Source organism: Cebidichthys violaceus, unplaced genomic scaffold (genome assembly GCF_023349555.1).
Source record: "Cebidichthys violaceus isolate CVI_PGR_0920_01 unplaced genomic scaffold, fCebVio1.0.p SCAF_1, whole genome shotgun sequence".
In the NCBI taxonomy this organism is placed as follows: domain Eukaryota; kingdom Metazoa; phylum Chordata; class Actinopteri; order Perciformes; family Stichaeidae; genus Cebidichthys; species Cebidichthys violaceus.
The window spans coordinates 5,248,492-5,267,843 of NW_027176262.1; the positions used below are offsets into that span (position 1 = coordinate 5,248,492).

At 40.4% G+C, this 19,352-nt stretch overlaps 2 protein-coding genes across 7 annotated transcripts in view; one reads left to right on the forward strand and one right to left on the reverse strand.

Annotated features, from left to right (window-relative positions):
• The first annotated feature begins 3,671 nt into the window (after window positions 1-3,671).
• LOC137874684 (ATP-sensitive inward rectifier potassium channel 1-like) lies at window positions 3,672-6,923 on the forward strand. Its single transcript, XM_068713601.1, has 2 exons — window positions 3,672-3,793; window positions 5,340-6,923. Exon 2 carries the CDS (start codon window positions 5,350-5,352, stop codon window positions 6,469-6,471), a length of 1,122 nt encoding a protein of 373 aa, XP_068569702.1. The 5' UTR covers window positions 3,672-3,793; window positions 5,340-5,349; the 3' UTR covers window positions 6,472-6,923.
• Window positions 6,924-8,347: 1,424 nt separating this feature from the next.
• The window catches only part of fli1 (Fli-1 proto-oncogene, ETS transcription factor), a 33,759-nt gene continuing 22,754 nt past the window's right edge, over window positions 8,348-19,352 (reverse strand). For all 6 annotated transcript variants that reach the window (XM_068707468.1, XM_068707459.1, XM_068707448.1 and 3 more), the window contains 4 exons: window positions 14,224-14,283; window positions 12,953-13,012; window positions 12,215-12,262; window positions 8,348-12,020 (listed from right to left, as the gene is read on the reverse strand). In XM_068707468.1, coding sequence (XP_068563569.1) covers window positions 11,491-12,020; window positions 12,215-12,262; window positions 12,953-13,012; window positions 14,224-14,283 — 698 coding nt within the window. In that variant the 3' untranslated portion in view covers window positions 8,348-11,490. The remainder of the gene's footprint in view (window positions 12,021-12,214; window positions 12,263-12,952; window positions 13,013-14,223; window positions 14,284-19,352) is intronic.

The following is a 19,352-nucleotide window of genomic DNA, read 5'->3' on the forward strand; positions in this document are numbered from 1 at the left end:
ATACCACGCTTTTCACCGAACACTTCATATACTGCACAATACTACTGTGACATCCCAGCCATCTGTTCAAAAGATGAAATAGTTTATGGCAGTCTCAAAGAACAACAGTGGTTATGAAGCGATGAAGTATGGCATGGAAAAAAACGTACGCGATCTCATCAGCCGAATAGTTAGTGGACAAGCAAATGTCAAGTCCTGTAGTGGAAAATCCCCACAAACCCTGTTGAGCAGGCTTCTCATTCAGGCCTGACAGCCCAATTCCTTGTCGATACGCTTCTATTGACATGCACATTTTACCCAAAGGCATCAATTCAGGGTGCACCAATACTAAGATCATTAACATCTCTACAGCATGCTTTTTTCCCCTGCTTGCCTACCTCTCAAAATTTTCCACACAAGATTAGCATTAAGGCAGCAAAGCGCATGCCCATTTACTAAGGAATGCTTCGCAGCATATGTTTGTATCATTACAAGAGGCAAATGCTTCACAAGCACTTCACACAGCTTGAGATTGCAATGCTTGGTATTTTGCACTTTGCCATTTTTACTCAGAGAATGATGGATATGGAACTTGAATGCTGAGTGACATGATGAAATGGCTGCCATCAGCGTACGTCCCACTCACCGCACCCCCTTCCTGCTCACGCACACACAAACATACAGCAGACGCAACACAAACAGTTATTCCCCAAGTAGATATCTATTCAGTTCAACTGAAGCATATCTTAGAATATGATGCCACATGACGCATGTTTCAAAGCACGCCTGAATCACTAATCAAAAAGTTGAAAACAAAGGCTTCATTTCTATTCACACCAGAATTAATTAAATGGTTTTAGCCCAGTGCTCCAGGCAACATTGCATAATTAAATCTGACTGCTGCGGATTTTTTTTCAGATGTGAAACAGTCAGATGTGGTTTGCAACTAAGGTCTTTTTAAACATTTCAAAAAATTTGAATGAATGGGCATGACAGTAGCAACGAGAGCTATGGTTTTCTTTGAAAAAGAATAGCCTAATCAAATCCTTAAAGTGACTTCTCTCACCATGAACTACTCACAGACTAAGTACTGTGCTCATGTTGGAGTTCAGTTGGAGAGTCTCAATCGAGGCTCAGGCAAAGAGAGCCACAAAGGAGCTAAAGTGTGACAGGATATGCGCCTTAAAGGGTCATGACAACATGTTGAATGTTCAACAGCTTGAAAGGAAGCTTTAACAGAAGTGTTGACAGACTTAAAAGACATTTTTGCTCTCGACTTCACTGCCTAAGAATTGTTGTAAATTCTACACATCAGTTGGCCTGGCTTCTCCTAACTGCGAAACTGTTGATTTGAGGGGCTGGACCCTGCAGTACACGGTTCCGAGCTCCAGGTAACTTGTCATTTTCAACAGGATCGATGTTGCTCATTGCGTTCTGCATTTAGCAATTGAGCTGCACGTATTTCCCTCAGGAGCCGGTAGAGACCAAAAACAGAGATACAAGTTTTGATCAGAAACAAATGATTGATAATGTTACTCCATATCTGTTGGATGAGCAACTGCTAGCTAACACATTCCCCATATCAACTTACATTTAACGGTGATAATATGTCACGGTTGTTCACAACTTGTTTCTGCAGCCCCTCAGTGGCCAAAAATAAATAATTTCACTTTAAACTTTGTATAAATATAATAAGGTACCATACGTTTCTAACATAAAGATGAAAAAAGGTGTTTATTCTGTAATTCTGGCGTTAGGAGAGTGGTGATTGTAATTTTTATCATTGCTCAAGTTTGTTTGTGGTGATTGTGATTTTTATCATTGGTATCATTCTGGTTAACCATACAATTAATTGAAAATTGAAAAGGGATTTCCTCACAGTAACAGTGTTGTCTGTAGATTAATTCTAGCAAACATCATCCAAATCTATGAGCAGCAATGGGCTGAGACACGTCTCCATTGTATCTATCAAAGGCACTTAATTGCTGATCTCTCAAACCTGTATTTCTTATCAGCGAGGACTCAAAGTGACAGTGTTGTGTTAATGTGCTAATCAGCTTAGCACAGGTGCAACGGTAAACATGAATATGTTAACATGCCACAGTATCAGCCTGTTACCAGAGGTTGGAAATATTGTTCCTGTTACTTCATTACTCCGTAATGCATACTGTATATTTATTAGTGTAGTATATATCTCCTCTATAATGCCCAATAATTGAGAGTTTGTATGTACAATGTATTGTACACATATTATGTCCACAAATCACATTATATTTACCTGTTTGTTACATAGTTTTACAACATTTTATGGCAGTATTAGTTTTGTTCTTCTTAAATTAATTGCACATTGTTGAAGTCAACAAGGTCACTAATTTTCAATGTCTGTAATTGAGTCTGGATGATCAGTTCCGTTGATAATTCTTTCTTCTGTAGTGAAACAGCATCACCGTATCTGATGGACTTATCTGTGTTTGTTGTGTCATTATGATTCAGTGTTAAAAAAAAAGTGTTAAATCAGCCCTGAAATCAGTGCAGCTATGTGGTTCGGTGGCTATTCACAGGCCTTTTGTCTGATATAATAGGGATGAAAACGAGAGAGTTAATTAAACAAACGTGCAAATCAGCTCCATAATAAAAAAAAGAAGCTTAAATACAAAAGGCCTGTCATCCTTTTACAAAGCGTGGATTAAGGGGAAAAAAATGGTAAGCCTAATCGCGTTGTCAACAGTAATGCATTGTGGTTGTCAATAGAAAACACGTTCTGCAGCATGTAAGGTAATACTGCAGCTTTTTCTGACACTTTTTTTTTGCAGAGAACAATGGAGTTGAAAAATGACTCCCATCACAATTCACAACTTCTCTCCCCAGAGCATTCATCTTGGGCTCATGAACTGATATTCGGTTCCTGGCCAACCCTGGAGAGATATCTTTCTGGACACACACACACACACACACACACACACACACACACACACACACACACACACACACACACACACACACACACACACACACACTGTGCCCAGAATGTGTTAAACATGACAATTTTCAGAGAAGCAGAGGAATACAAGTATAAAGGAATGTGAGGTATGTGCTCTTTTCTGTTATGGACACATACAGTATTCAAGGGACAACGACATTATTATAACATGTTAATATCAGGAGAGGAAAGGTGTACCTTCCTCCTGATGACTCCAATTATCTTTGCACGATACAAACATCTTCAGACAGTTACCACTACACCAGCAACAACTGAAAAACAAAGATTTACACAAAACATGCCAATAAAAGTGTGTGTCTACAGTAAATAATAGTACACAGTCTGGTCGTCATAGAGATGACCGGAACCATACAGATACAGTACATACAGGTATTGCATTTACATTCTCAACATTCGCTTTTTTTTTTCAAGAGAGAAAAGACAAAATAGAAACAACCAACAGTAAATCCGGAGCAAATCTTATACTGTGGTGTACCGGGAGTGCGGTGGATAGAGGTCAGCTTGGCCCTTGGTGCCAGGCGTCTGTGGGGTAAACATCCTATTAGAGCCGGGGGGGAAGGGTATGCGCGTGTGTTAATTAAGGGGCGGAGGGGTACTTGATGTCCCTGTGGGTGTAAACATCACCTGAATGACAGGGCAGTATAAATGCACACAGGTGTTGGTGAACAGGAGTTAGAGGACACGCCTAAACTGTCTCAATCAATTGTGAAGCAGAAAGAGACGGAGAAGGAGAGGAGAGAAAGTGGAGCTGGATTTTGTCCATTCATCAACCTTTTGATGTGCATCATATAACTTTCACTTCAAATTAAAGAGGTGAGTTTTGACTGAAGAAAGTTCACTTTCATGTTAACATATTTCATTTTCAGCTGTAACACATTTCTGCAAGAGTATGGTGAGTGTGATGTCTTAGTGTGAGTAGTTCAGATGCCATTCATTTCATAGGAAATAGGATTGTCACATTGTTTATTTTAAATAAATGAATAAATAAAGGAAAGGGATTACAGATTCAAAAAGTTAAATAGAATTAAAAAAAATGTATTGTTCTCACAAGGACCCTTTCCATGAACAGTGATTGTTAGTCTTTGATTGACTGATTCAATTTAAAATGGGAAATTATTTGTAAGGTTGAAATTTGATTATTATGAGAGTAAAGCCTTTTTAGGGTTAAAGCTGTGTGTCCACTATTCTGTGGATGCTCCAATAGAGTTGCTTTTGTTGAAGGTAGATGTTTTCCAATGCAAAGCAATAATTTAAAGTACTTTGTCTAACATAAAATTAAAATACCAAATACCCAAAATAATTGCAGCACATATCTTGTTACGGTATGAAAACATGCTGACCTAATGATAAGGTGTGGAATGACTAGGTTTGCTTCCAAAATGATTGAAGCTTGCAAACAAGCAACACAGAGTGATTATCAGATTTCGTTTTGGCAAAATGACTGAATGTGAGCTTTGAGGGTTGAAAGCGAAAACATAAACTCACTGTACTGATCGTTTTGTACTACTTCACATTCACTAATAAGCACGCCACGATCCAAATGGGTAGTTTGCATGACTTGACAACAGAGGCCATACTTACAAACCTCTGTACAGCCAGTTTCCCTCCATTAAGCACCAACGTTATGAGAACTCAGAGCCCAAATTACGTCAATGCCACGTTTATTTTTGCAGCAGTGAAAGCTAGCAAACAAAGCTGATCCTTGTGTTGATCCTTGTGTTCAGGACCAAAATTATTTATTATATTTGCAGCTCTAATGTGTTACACTTCATTGGAGAACGTCATGTATTTACCGCAGTGCTGCATCCACCCAGGATTGTAGCCTTTCAGTGAGGATTAAAACTGCAGTGGGTCAGAGCAGCTTGGAACATGTGAGACTGCACATACACAGTCCAGTTCAACTATGGGAGGAGGAGTAAAGCATTTGGAGCAGGAGAACAAGAAAGCTACTTATGGTATACAGTAGGATGGGTTGACATGTTCTCACTGTACTTGATTATGAAATTGGTTTGGTACTCAATGTACCCCAAAATTAAATAATTTAACAACTCAGTTTAAGTAGAGTGATTTCTTTGTTTTTGCATAATACACCACCAACTGTGCTCTCTCTAATTGTAGTGAATTACAGTATTTAAGGACGATTGACAGTTTGAGAGGGCCTATGACTGGCTGACTGGTTAAATGACGGGACTGTTACTATAAAGATATTTTCTGTTTTCTGATCTGCTGGAACAAGTCAGCTAGGGGCCGATTGTTTTTTCTTTAGTGGTGCATAGTAACTGCCTGTTCACACAACAGCTCGATGACTATAGTTTTCTACTCTGTACTGAGATGCTGCTCCTGTTCTATTGTCTTATAGGTTGTGGAACATGTTTGGAAACATAAGTAGACGTATCCAGGACTATCTGGTGGAGCGAAAAAGATGCAGGGCCAGACTAGTTACCAAAGATGGTCGCTGCAACATTGAATACGGAAACGTCAAGTACAGAAACCATTTATTCTTCCTGGCTGACTTCTGGACTACCTTTGTAGAGATCCGGTGGCGTTTTGTCCTCTTCCTCTTCAGCGCCTCCTTCACCCTCAGCTGGTTCATTTTTGGCCTACTTTGGTACTGGATTGCGCGCAGCAATGGAGACCTGACGTGGCAAGACCCCTCATCAGACCACATTCCATGTATTGATAATGTGGGAGGACTCACCACAGCTTTCCTTTACTCCCTTGAAACCCAGACAACTATTGGGTATGGTGGCCGAGCGCTCACCCCTCACTGCCCAGGTGCTGTGGCCCTTATCATCATCCAGTCCCTCCTCGGAGCTATTATCAACTGCTTCATGTGTGGAGTCATCCTGTCCAAAATCTCTTTGCCCAAAAAGAGGGCAAAGACCATCTCATTCAGTGACATGGCTGTCATCAGTCCCAAAAATGGCGCCCTTTCCCTGTCAATCAGAGTGGCCAACCTGCGCAAGACCCTGATGATTGGAAGCCAGATCTATGGCAAGCTGCTGAGGACAACAAACACACCCGATGGGGAGAAAATCATTATGGACCAGGTGAACATTGACTTCACGGTGGACGCCGGGAAGGACAACCTCTTCTTTGTGTGTCCTCTCACGCTCTACCACATCATCGACAAGAGTAGCCCCTTCTTCGAGATGGCCGTGGACACGCTCCACAAACAAGAGTTTGAGCTGGTCGTCTTCCTAGACGGCACCGCAGAGTCCACCAGCTCTGCCTGCCAAGTCCGGACCTCCTTTATTCCTCAGGAGATCATGTGGGGCTACAACTTCTTGCCCATCATCTCCAGAAGCAAGGAGGGCAAGTACAGAGTAGATTTCTCCAACTTCTCCAAGGTGGTGCCAGTGGCTACTGCACACTGCGCCTACTGCTTCCACAACATCAAGGGTCATCATCATCACTCCAGAGATGGACATGACAACCAGGGCTTTGAGGTGATTGAAATCAATGATACCCCCAATATCACCAAGATGTGAGATCATGGACACAGGTTTGCCGAGCATGGAGAGACGGAAAAATGAATCAAATCTGTTATCCTGTATATAAATCTTACAATTACTTGAAGGACCACTTTTGAGGGCCATGCTTTTATCATGGGTGAGAAAAAGATTAAGAGGCTTGTTCAATAATTCATGCTACTGTAGACTGCTGTACACAAAGAGACACTTGGACTTGAACCATTACAATACGCTTAACTATTCAGACACTGAGGCACTAGCAAAGGGTGGGGCTCAGGGGCTGCTCTTTTCAAACAGTGGGAGATGTAGTTGTGGTTTTGTCCTTGAGAGAAACATTGTGAGAGAACAACTCCTTCAACACTTATGCTATACAGCACTGAATAGTATGATAATCAAGTGTCTTTGTTAGGTTTTGTATTTGATCTCAGGGGAAAAATACACTGAAATAAAGGCTATTTTTGCATTGAAAATGTCCGTGTCATCGTATTATTCTGTACCTAACCGAGCCTGAATGTCATATATGGACTGTGATCAAAAAGGTGAAAGCAGCGTGATGACAGGCGCCAACCCCTATCAGGTTTTTCATCTGTAAACAAAGAGAAGTTGTGACAGCAAACAGAGATCCAAACACAACAGAGTGGAAGTTTTTTTGGGAAATAGGTGCTGTTGCTTTCTGCCCATTAGTTTACGTGCAGGTTCTGAACATGAAACCAGAACTTTCCATTCAGAGAAATAACGGCACGTACTGTACGCGACGATGGAGCTTTAACAGATTTTGTTGAGGCCGACCTCTCTGATGAACTGTATATCCTTACGTGTCTGCCTGCACCCTTGCCATATCAAGTGGCATGTTGCAGGGCTCGGGTGAATATTATTGACAAATTATGTGAAATGACTAAGCAACATGAAGATGATATATGCCAGACATATTGTAATGCAAATACAAGTCCACAACTGTCCCTTAAGGCTGTTCCCTGTGTCTGTGATACATATGTTTGTCTAATGCAACCCCAAAGAGCACTTTGCAAGACTGTAGCCGTCCTTACACACAGGCAACATTCATAGACACCGGTTGTTAAAATACCACCACATATTATTAAAAGCTGTCCTCAGAGTGAGACTTAAATGATCAATGATGAATCATTTGCACCGGAAATTATTCATTTTAATTAGATGAAATTGAATGCAGTTATTCAGGTACAGCCAGCTAGAACTATCAAAGTCCAATATTAATTATAACATCATCAATATGCAGTAATTGGGGGGGGGGGGGGGGGGGGGGGGTATTTGAAACACCTAGTGTAATGCAATACAATTAACCAGCACCACATACTGCAGCCTTCAACGATCATAAATCATCAAGATCAGTAATTAAAAAAAACAAGTTCATGAAGGTATGTTTTTTTGCAGCGCTGATGTATTACACTGCATTATGTATAGCTAATATACCAGCAACTGACTGTGTGTTCTCTTAATAAGACTCACCATTTCTTTAGTACCTTGTCATGGTTAGTTTGTCCGTACATTTGATTATATTCCAATTAGATAACAAGTCTTTCAAGGATGATCAAGATTCATTTTCGTAACTAAAACTGTAATGGCTACTTCATCTTACCTTAAAACACATGTGAATCCAGGTAAAAACGCTACATGTCAGTGTCAGTAAAAATAAGTATGATTAGTTAGTGTAAGATCGTTTTGTTAGTATCTTGATACAAACTAAAGTTGCTGAAATAAGGAGAGGACAAGATGTTTTCTGTCAGCAGGTGTGAATGTCTCAGAACTGTCACACAATGATGTACATCACTCATTTTGTACATCAAAATGGCCCAATAAAAAATACAATGACTGTGTTTTCATCTGGTGAGGCAACAGGCAGGCAATTGAACATAACTTGAGAGGTAAAAACATTTATTTTGTCACATTTTCCTATACAAAAAGCCCTTTTTCAAAAGGTATTACTTCATACATTGCAGGAATGACAATAATAATAATATATTGGTTAATTGTAAAATTATACACACACATATATATATATATATATATATTTGATATCCGAAATACATTGCATATACGAAGTAGCACAGATCCCTTTTCATTGATAATGCTTGTGAAACTTGGAAATTAAGGGTACATTAGAATAATTTCTTTATGCTACAAATTACAAGTTCCCTTTTTTATTTGTTCTTTTAAAGCTATAAACTTTCAGGAGAAGCTGGTTGTGGATGTTAATACTGTTTGTATTGTTTTGCATAACATACCTGAAATTATTTAATGCACAGGAAAAGCTATCAATTCCAGGGCTCTTTGGCATAAAACTTGATTCACAATGGAAAAGTTTCATCATAATCACATGTTGCATATAAAGTGAAGGAATCCCTGGTGGTGGGGTTATGATTCAAGCACGCATTTGTGGTTTTGGGAATACAAGAAAATATCACGTGCACATAAAGACACTTAGGATGTTACAACCGAATTTCAGAAATAATAACAATAACAAAATTTTAAAATGTATTGCCCAAATGTACAGATATAAAAACGCTAAAAATGCTGAACAAACTACTTAGCAGAAATGGACTTTAAAGGTTTGCATTTTTGACCGAGGTCAACTCGTATTAATTCTCTTGACTTTTTATACTGTGTCACATATGAAAATAACTCTGCATAATTTATACAGTAAGTTGCTTTAATGCCTAGTTGACTGATGCTTATAAAACAATAAAAAATAGGTCTGACAAACGCACAGCGTTTGCGAATCTGAGGATTTCTTTGTTTCATCTCGTCATACTTTATTGGTTTTGTTCTCTGAAAAACTACTTCGTCCCAAGTAATTTATTTTCAAGTGTCCATTTTCAGTTACTCTAAAGGAATACTTTTGCTATCAACAGCTATGAACACCTGAAGATGGATATGTTTTGACATGATACTATTACATGAAGATGAAATTCTGACTTGAGATTCATGTGCATTTTGCTGGGCTTTCGATCAGTGAGAAACTAACATTCAAACACACATGCTGCTCTCAAACTAGGATCCAGCCCTGGTAAAATACAACTTAACCGTCTATTAAAGGAGCAATATACGACATTCAGAGCATTAATATAGCAGCAAACAACTATTTGCTATGTAATGATATAGTGGAGTAATGTCTACCTGAGCAGAGAATGAAGTCACTCTCCCTCTGCGTGTGTTGTTATCAGAGCTTCGCCTTGCTTTGTTGACATAGTCAATCCCGCCACGCGTGCTTTTAGTGCATGTGAGCGTGCCCCAATTGTTAGCTCATATGCATCGCTCCGCAGTGCAGTGCACTCCTAAGACGGATACGGCTGATAACGTCCTCCAGAAGGACAGCCTCGTTGTGGAAGCGTAGCGCCAACCCTCCAGGTAAACACCTTTAGCTCTGTCAGCACTATTGCCATAGTCTGTACTGTTAGCGCTGCTAGCACCGTTAGCTACAAGCCCCTGGCTCAGGCGTCGCCATGTTGAGAGTCAATCAAAAATGCTCCCAATCTCGTATCTTGCACCTTTAACATGACTTACTGCTAAGCCACTTCTCTGTGCTGACCTATGAGGTCCTGACTGGCCTACAAAGAAGAAGGAGACACTGTGGCAGCCGTTGTTGACAGGGTGCACTTCAAAATCAAAAATTGTCAGATTTATGGTGAGACATGGAGGTGATGATTACGTATGCATTTTATGTTTCGTCTATGATGAATAGAAAATATGGTATAAAACAGCAGTTATGGCACTGTGAGAGGTTAAGGTTTCTCATTGTGCCATATACTAAAACTGGATACACTGTCAGGCACTTTGGATAAAACGATACATCCAGACATAGTCTTATTGTGTAGATTACATCTACATAATCGCATCTACAAAAAAAAGGCACTTTCATGTTTTAGATTAAGACGTGTGCAGCATACATGGTGTGAAGACGGAGGGATTTTTTTAATTAAAACAAAATAAAAACATCTGACAAATTTTGATTTTGCTGCAGGGTGTCCCTTTTACGTGTTTCACAAACCAGAAGACATTCACATTAATACTGACATGGTCGAGCAACAAAACATCTGGAAATGGCATGGCTGAAAGGCAACAACATGGCAAACATTTAATAGCCTAGTGTGTGGCCCCCTGAAAACATCTGACCTGGGTTGAATTACTGTTGCAAATTACTTCAATTACATCTTGACTCAGCTTCCCCAGCACAGTCAAGTCAACTGTACATGTCGCCCATCTTGAGCTCCACACACACACACACAACACACAGAAAGCATTTAAAGTAACTAAGTTGACCCAGGCCAGCAAAACATACAGCGCTTCCTTCTCCGGAATTTTACTCTTCTCTAGCTTTCCAGTTTGGAGGATAAATAAAATTGTGAATGGCATATTCCAGTTGCCAAATTTCATTCAGTGCTGAGAAAAGTTCAACTCTTTGAGAGCTCCTTCTTGTCCAGCGAATTCCAGAAGACTCTCCACACACACATAAAAAGATGCAGATGAACAGACGAGCAGGCGGAGACAGTGGAAACAGAAGGCTAGATGTGGTGGGAATAGAAAACCCCAACAAGCATTGAAAGTCAGATGCTTAAAGCGTAATGTACTGAGGAGGATGTAGATTGAGACCCATAAATAATAGGCCCATGTCTGGTACTGAAGCGTGGCGAGAAGGGAGACAGATTCAAGTTGTTCTCCTGTCCTGCTTTGCTTGGGGATGTTTTGGAAAGTAGAAAACTCAGACGCGTGTCAAAAAAGCATAAACAAATAGTTGCTAGTCTGGTAAAGGTAAGTAGTATTCCATTTTGGACCATAGAATCCAGTTGTTTATAGATTTTTACAAATACAATTTTACAAAAAAATCCTTCGATTTTATCATCCTTCATTTAGGAGCAAGATTTTTTCAGAGGACAAACGCTTCTATCTCAGCCTCTAACTCAGTCTTCATCTGGTCGGAGGCATTGGGGGTGCAGGTCATCAATTGTGGGCTTTGTTGTTGTTGGTGTTTGTAGAGGGTGGTGGATGGTCACAGTGGGGTGTTTAGTAGTAACTACCCAGGTGGGACGGCACATGGGTGTTAGGGTGGCGGGGAACATTTGGGTTGGGGTAGATGCCTGCAGTGGGCGAGCTCCAGTATGGAGCGGTGGGTCCAAAGAAGTTGGAGGAGGTGACGGGCATGGATGGAGGATGTGGGGATACAAAGTTGACCTTCTGCTGGTGGGCATGGTAGGAAGGCACATAGGCTAGGTCCGAGGGGTACTTATACATGGAGGACTCGGTGGGGTGCGGCTGCAGTGCCTGAGCGATGCCGTGGAAGTCGAACTTGTAGGCGTAGCGCTTGCCGTGCACCTTGGTCATGATGTTTTTATCATAGTAGTAGCGCAGCGCACGGCTCAGCTTGTCGTAGTTCATGTTGGGCTTGCTCTTGCGCTCGCCCCAGCGCCGCGCCACCTCGTCCGGGTCAGTCATCTTGAACTCGCCGTTGGTGCCCTCCCAGGTGATGCAGCCAGCGTTGGCGCTGTCGGACAGGAGCTCCAGGAGGAACTGCCACAGCTGGATCTGACCTGAACCTGATGGTGGACACATGCACAAACAGAGCTTAACGACGCAACCTCAACCCAAGAGCGTCGTCATTCACGGTTCACAGCTCGGCAACTCATTATCTATTCAGCCTGCATGAAAGAACATTTTTGAGATACTTCCACAAAAACTGCCTATTCACAGCAGATGCATTGTGAAGGCCACAGCGTGTTCAAAATCTCACCTGGATTGGCTAGGCGACTACTGGTGGGACCCAGAATCTGGTAAGGGTCTGCGGAGGAAAGGAAATTATTGTTGGTCTCCAAGCTGATTACCATGGTGATATAACAGTATATAACTAAATAATATGTAAGACTGAAGACCAAATAAGCATTTCACTGAGCTGCTGCTGATATAATACTAATTCAAAACAAAGCTCTGTTTTACTTTTACTTTTAATCAAACAATATGCAAAACAATGACAAAACAAGAGAGCGGTATGTGGTAAAGTCTTGTATTAGTGTGCTTGGATTATTGTGCTCCTCTAAATAATTACTGTCCGGGAAAACCAATTACACATGCTAATAGATGTGTTGCTGAGTGGTAAGAAAAAAAAACCTACAAACACTAATAAACACTCAAAGCTTGTTGGTATTCCAAACAGTCCATTATTAAATTGCTGGCGAACCACGTGTAAACAATTGTTTTAGCGGTTTCCTGGCGCTGCGATGACTTTTATTGTCTTGATATGTGCATGCTTACATAGACTGTTACATATTGAGGTCTACCTACAACCAACTTATGACAATGCAACAGTAAAAGAAGCAAATGCAAAGAGCTTAGACAATACAATTCTCGTATAGAATAATCATTCTCGGCCACAAGTGGGGGCACTAAGGGAAGTTGGTTTTCATGCGGACACATTAGTTTTAAGCCTGTGCTTATACTACAAGATCAAGAAAGACACCAGGTGAGCCGTTACCTGGCTGAGGTCTGGGCTGCTCAGTGGACTTGGTCACATTCTGAGTAACCACCGGTGAACCTGCACAGAGAGAAGCAATCAGTGAAGGATAATGGAGAGACAGAGACATAACAAGTAGGGTGGCAACAGATAACCAGGTTTCACATCTTGAATGCCAAAGTGAATAAGGCGGTTGTTGTTGGCTGGACTGACTTCTTTTGACTGACTGTTCCTGCTTTGACAACAGAAGCTGTTATCTTTAGGAGTGTGTCCTACTTGTCTAGACTCTGTAGATGTTTGAACTGCCTCCAGTGATGTGGACTTCAAATAGCATTTTGAAAAAAAAAAAGTGTGTTTTACAGTCTTTTTTTTGCCATTGCTAAAACACAACAATTCTACTTGTGGCAGTATAATTGAAACCACTAAGTTAGAAATTCTAAAACACAGCTTTTTGCCGATAACTACACACAGTTATCTCCATTAGACACATCATTCGAAACTAAAAGCCTGCGTGTTTGGTTTGCTAAATTCTGCCATTGAACAATCAATTATCAATCACCTGCACCCAGTATGAACCTGTGAAAAGAGCTGTCACCAATTACATCACTTACAAAATCAGACCTTGAACACTAGAAACAGGATTCAAGTTTGCTCCTTTGTGTGGACAACAACCGAGGCCAATTTTACAGAGAGACTTAGAGGATTGTAATTGTCCCTTGTTTCAGAAATTGTGGTTTAGCAATGGCCAAAAACTGTAACCTGCAATACACTTCTATGTTGTTGACAGTCAAATATCTATGTTCCTACCATCTTCAGTTACAGTAATGTTTCTCATACTGGGATGACTATTGATAGTAAACACATTTGGTTGTTTCTCCATTGCATTTGAGTTCATACTCTTCTTTAATTAGCATGCTAATTAATATGCCAACTACTAGTGTATCAGTGTGCAGTTGGCATGTGGAAATACTTATTTATTTGGTGTTCTTGAGTAGAGTTGCAATGTAAAAATAACATTCTTGAAAGAGTTTCTATAGTTTTGAATGACATCTGTGCTTTTGTAAGAGATGCAAGATGTTTTGTTTTTTTTGTACGTTTTAGATTTTTGTGTGTAGAGTCCCTTGTTTCAGAAATTGTGGTTTAGCAATTGCCAAAAACTGTAATCTGCACAGTACCAGATGACACAATTTACATCAAGTGAAATGCAGGGTCACGCTTTCCTTCAGTACGGTTACATGCAAACATACTAGTGCTGTCCAGTGAAATATACGTAATGTTTTTTGTGTCCTCACCTTTGCCACTGTGCATGTTGTTTGACCATCCTGTCCGCCGTACAGCATCATATGAAGGGTCTGACAAAGAGAGAAGAGGAGACAAAGTTTGCTTATTTAAAAAAAAAAAAATATATATATATATATATATATGTATATATATATATATACGTATATATATATATATATATGTATATATATATATATATATGTATATATATACATATATATGTATATATATATACATATATATATATATGTATATATATATGTATATATGTATATATATATATATATGTATATATATACATATATATGTATGTATATATATATATATATATATATACATATATATGTATATATATATATATGTATATATGTATATATATACATATATGTATATATATATATATGTATATATATATATGTATATATATATATATATATATATGTATATATATATATATATATTTTCCATTTGGGAAAATGCTTTTTCAAAAGGGTGAGACATGCATTCATTGTCTGTTGACCAGAATTCTGTGTATTTACAATCACTAAATGTTGCTGTGTGTTTGAGACTAGAGCAAGTGTCTCATCTCATTCTATGTTCTATCACAGGAATGTGACGTTTACAACAAAAGAGGAGAGCCCAGTGCCAAATGGCATCAATAAATCCATCAAAACATGGTTCTAAAAGCTTTTCACAGGATATCTGGACATGGAAATGTGGTTTTATTTGGATCACTGTGATGGTTTAAATGCAGAAGATGGCACAATATTTGATAGAATACAGTTGGTTGAGCAGCTTGCAACACTCTGTTGTAAACACTCTTTACCACAAATAAAAGGACTGATGCAAATTAACGTACAACAGAGACACACACGCGTAGACAATACATGCGCATGATGTTCATCCTCACCCCTCTTCACACACAAGCAGCTCTTATGAAACCTTGACAAACAGCCAAACTGGCCCAGTTTGCATGAGTTCTACCTGCTGTGTGTCTGCGGTTCAAACCAAACCGAGTGTGAAGCTGGACAGCTTCCAGTAACAATCAATCACTCTGACACAAACGGATAAAAAAAAGAGGATGTATTCTTCCCCTGGCAATGTCTCAAAAACACCCTGCTTCACTCACAGTGCACCTGGCCAGCACCCTTGATGGTTTGTATTATTGCAGGCTTAAACAGTTCAATCGGTTGCCAGAACACAATATACAATGTTGCAGCTTTATATACGTTACACTGTATCTGTGCAGCATGCTTTTCACAGTGTTATCATGATCTGCACATCTTTTTGTCAGCAGTTTCTTCCAGAGGGCAGCGGATAGAGACAGCGTAATGGCGATGACAGTGGTTGTTGCTGGGATAAGCAAGCTGTTAGAAGATCAAGAGGCAATCCCATTTCCTATCAACGTCGGCTTAATTTTGGAGTTATTGACAATCAAAGACGGTGGTTTCTATCCCTAAATCTTACAATTTTTTTGCAATTGCTAAAACACAATTTCTGAAACGAAGGCGCTCTCTGTCGAAACGCTTCACACAAAAAACATATACACAAAATATCTTACATCTCTTGCCAAAGCGAACACTTCATTTGAAATATTCTAAAAGGCCTATTCTCTGTTTTCCTGCTAAATTCACCAAAATGTATCTTTAACATAAAACATGTTATTACTATTTAAATGATACTGGCCTCTATGGTTGTGCACACCAAAGACCAAGCTGCAGCTGAATCCTGTTTCTAGTGTTCTAGTGATGTAATCGGTTACAGGTGTTTCACATGAGCACTCTGGGGGCAGGTGATTGATAATTGAGTGAGGTGTCTGAGAGGCAGTGTTTAGCAAACAACACACGGGCTTTTAGTTTTGAATGATGCGTCCAATTTAGATAACTGTAATTTGCAAAACATGTGTTTTGAAATTTCAAACTGTAAAGCAGAAAATGGTTTGATTGCTCAATAGATGGGCTCATAGGCTTACATGAGTTGGTGGTTTCAATAAGCCACAAGTTACAGAGAAGGAGAAGCGCAATACTCAACGCTGCTGCAACAAAGCAGTAGAAAAACAGTGCAAATATGAGCATGGCGTGGGTCCTCATCTCATCTCAAACAATGAAAAAGTGTGGCTTACAGCATTGCGTTTTAACACAATATGCATGACTAATTATCCACATGAATAGATAATTACAATATGTTTGACATTCCAGAAGTGAGGGAGTGTGTTGAGACTTTAAATGCGTTCTGCGTCTGTACTTGAATGTGTAGGTGTTTGTTTGTTTGCCTTTTCAAATTATTCTCAACCGAGTTTTAATCAGTGGAGTCAATAACTCACATGATGATTATTCATCAGTCACTGACAAACGAAAAGCGTGTTCCTATGATATATAACCCAGTCTTCTTCTAAAGTGTATGGATCATGATATGCAAGACCCACTTAAAGATGGCTTATTGTAAGAGTGGCATGCTTTTCAGCCTCTATGTGTCAGAGACAGATGAAAGTCTAACACATAAAGACTTTGTGTGCAATCTGCAACACCTGAGGACCATTCAGTGACATTTAACCAACATTCATTATCAGCTTCCACCTCGTGAATGGCCATCCCTCAACACTGTACCATACTGCCCTCCTGTGGTTTGGGACAAACTGACATCTTAGTTTTCCTTAAAATAAATAACAAATAATAAAATACACAAAATCAAACTCCTTTTTTTTCCCCATTAACTCTCTGCAACCATAAAAACAAATGTTTGCGTGGTAAACCTGCTCCGGGTTTCATTGTTTTACTCATTTCATAATCTACCAGAGAAAATGTGTCTTGTGCAACTTTCAAAGAATGTTTTGTTGCCTTGTTTTTCCTTCCCTCACAATATCGACCAATCAGAATACTTCCTGCCGCTCGGGGACCTCTTGATCGCTTCACTAATTTCTCAACTTTCAACCCCTGGTGTTTCAGCAAAGGCCCATTCCCGTCTGCAGACGACAACATGGGTTCTGGTGCCCGTAACCTAAAAGAGGGACTTTGAAGTGGAGTAGAAGTAAGACGGTACAAGTGATGGTGCAAACCCATACGGATGAATTAACTGAAGGATATGAGCTTGCAACGAAGTGAATGAATTAGAATATGATCAAAAGAATGAAAGGAGAGTGTAATAGAGAGAAAAAGGGAGAAAAGAGACAAATAACAAGCGGGCTGCCGTGGCTCAGCGGGGCTGTCAGGTTCAATCTGGTGTGGGCCGGCAGGATAGCCAAGGAGCAGTGACTGGGGGAGAGTCCTGGGAGACTTGCGTTTCCTGCCTGCCTCGCCTGCAGACAACCTCTCTTTGTTTTACTGGCCCTTTTTTCCCCTCTACTCACCGCCAGCCCCCCTCCATCCACTCTCCACCACCCCGAAAAAAAACACAACGGGGCTACCTCCATACGTGAAGAGAGGAGGTTACAAACAGAGGCGGTCGTGGGGGGAGAAGCAGAGGCAAACGAAGCAGAGATGAGAAAGAAGGTGAGGGAGTCACAGAAAGAGACTTTGTTGTGAGGCAGACAGATGAGGATGGAGACAGAGTGACTAAGGGCATAAAAAGGCTTGAAATAGAAAGAAGAGAAGAAAAAAAAATAATAAAACAAGTCAGACGAAAACACAACTCTGGAATTTGAAAAGAAAACAAGGGCTGCACAACCCAGCTGGTATGGGCTGGAGGAGATGCCCAGTAATATGGGCTCATGCACATCTTTTAGAGACCCTTGGTGTCGTTGTTGGCAGCAAATTACATTAATATCCAAAACAATTTTCGCTTCATCAGCATTCTAGCTAGAAAAGAGAGGATTCAAGGTTTTCACAATACTCAATTGTGGGTTGTTTTGGAGTGAGTGAAATGTAGGGAAGCAGAAGTGCAGAAGAAGGAAAGAGCAGCAGATGTAAAACGTACAAAGCCCAAGTGGACGGGGGTACTCGCAAACGCAGACCCGAAAGTGCACACACAGAGCCGGCTCTTCCCCAACAACCTACCCACCCCCCCACCCCCTTCATTTTTCCAGGCCTCGCTCTGACTGCGACTTGAGCCAGTTTCCACTCTGGTCTGGGGTGTGGTGCACACTCCTGGGAGACTTTGACTGCAAGACACGTTAGTCAAAACAAGGCCCGAGCGCTAGACAGAGAGGCCGAGAGACATAGAAAGACAGCGGGAGGCAAGAGAGGGAGAGAGAGAGAGAGAGAACAACTGAGTAGAGAGGCTGAGATAGACAGCGAGACAAAGGAGAGGGAGGTAGAGTGTCTGATCCAGGGAGAGAGAGAGACCCAGACAGGGCAAACTTTTTAATACCGTAATACAGGTGCTTTAAAAAGCCATCTGTGTGACGGATGAGCCATAAGAGGAGGAGAATGATGGCAAAGTACAGGAGTAGAAAAATGGTTCAGAGCAACAGGGGACTGCAACACATAAATAAACAGAATTATTGCTTATGCAAGTTTGGTGCAATGTTGGTATTAATATATATTTTTTTAAGAGAGAATTGCGTCTTTCATTTGATTTTTTTCTTTATTCTCAAAATGCGAAGGGGAGCAATTGAAAGTCATAAATGTAGGACAGCTTGTACACATAATGGCGCACTTCCAGCTGTATTGCCACTTCTACTTGGCAAGAGATGAGAGAGATGCAGCGGAGAATATGAATGCCCACGCTGCAAATTATGAAATTCCAAAAGTTCATAGCAGCACCTAAACAGAAGCTAAAAATGGAAGACTCATTGCAGAGAAACAAAGCCGTATCATATGCGATCATTAACACCGAGATAATACCCCAATCAAAACACATACACACTGTAACACATGCTGCATTAAGACATGCAGGAACCCACCCACACACACACACACATCCACAGACAAATAGTAGACATAGACTATAGAGACACACTAAGATCTACACACACACAGACACACACACCCTTTCATAGCTGCAGCATTCCGTGTTTTATATGCTCTCTTTTATTCATAACATTGCATTTTACACCACAGAGTCTGGAGCAGATTAAGGGTGGTCTCCTGCTGCATGCTGGTGCTTACTCTACCCCAAAGAGCCTGTATGGTATTTGACTGTTCTTGAAGGGCAATATGAACTTGAACATCTGGCAATGCTGATCTGAGGAAATTTTGATAAA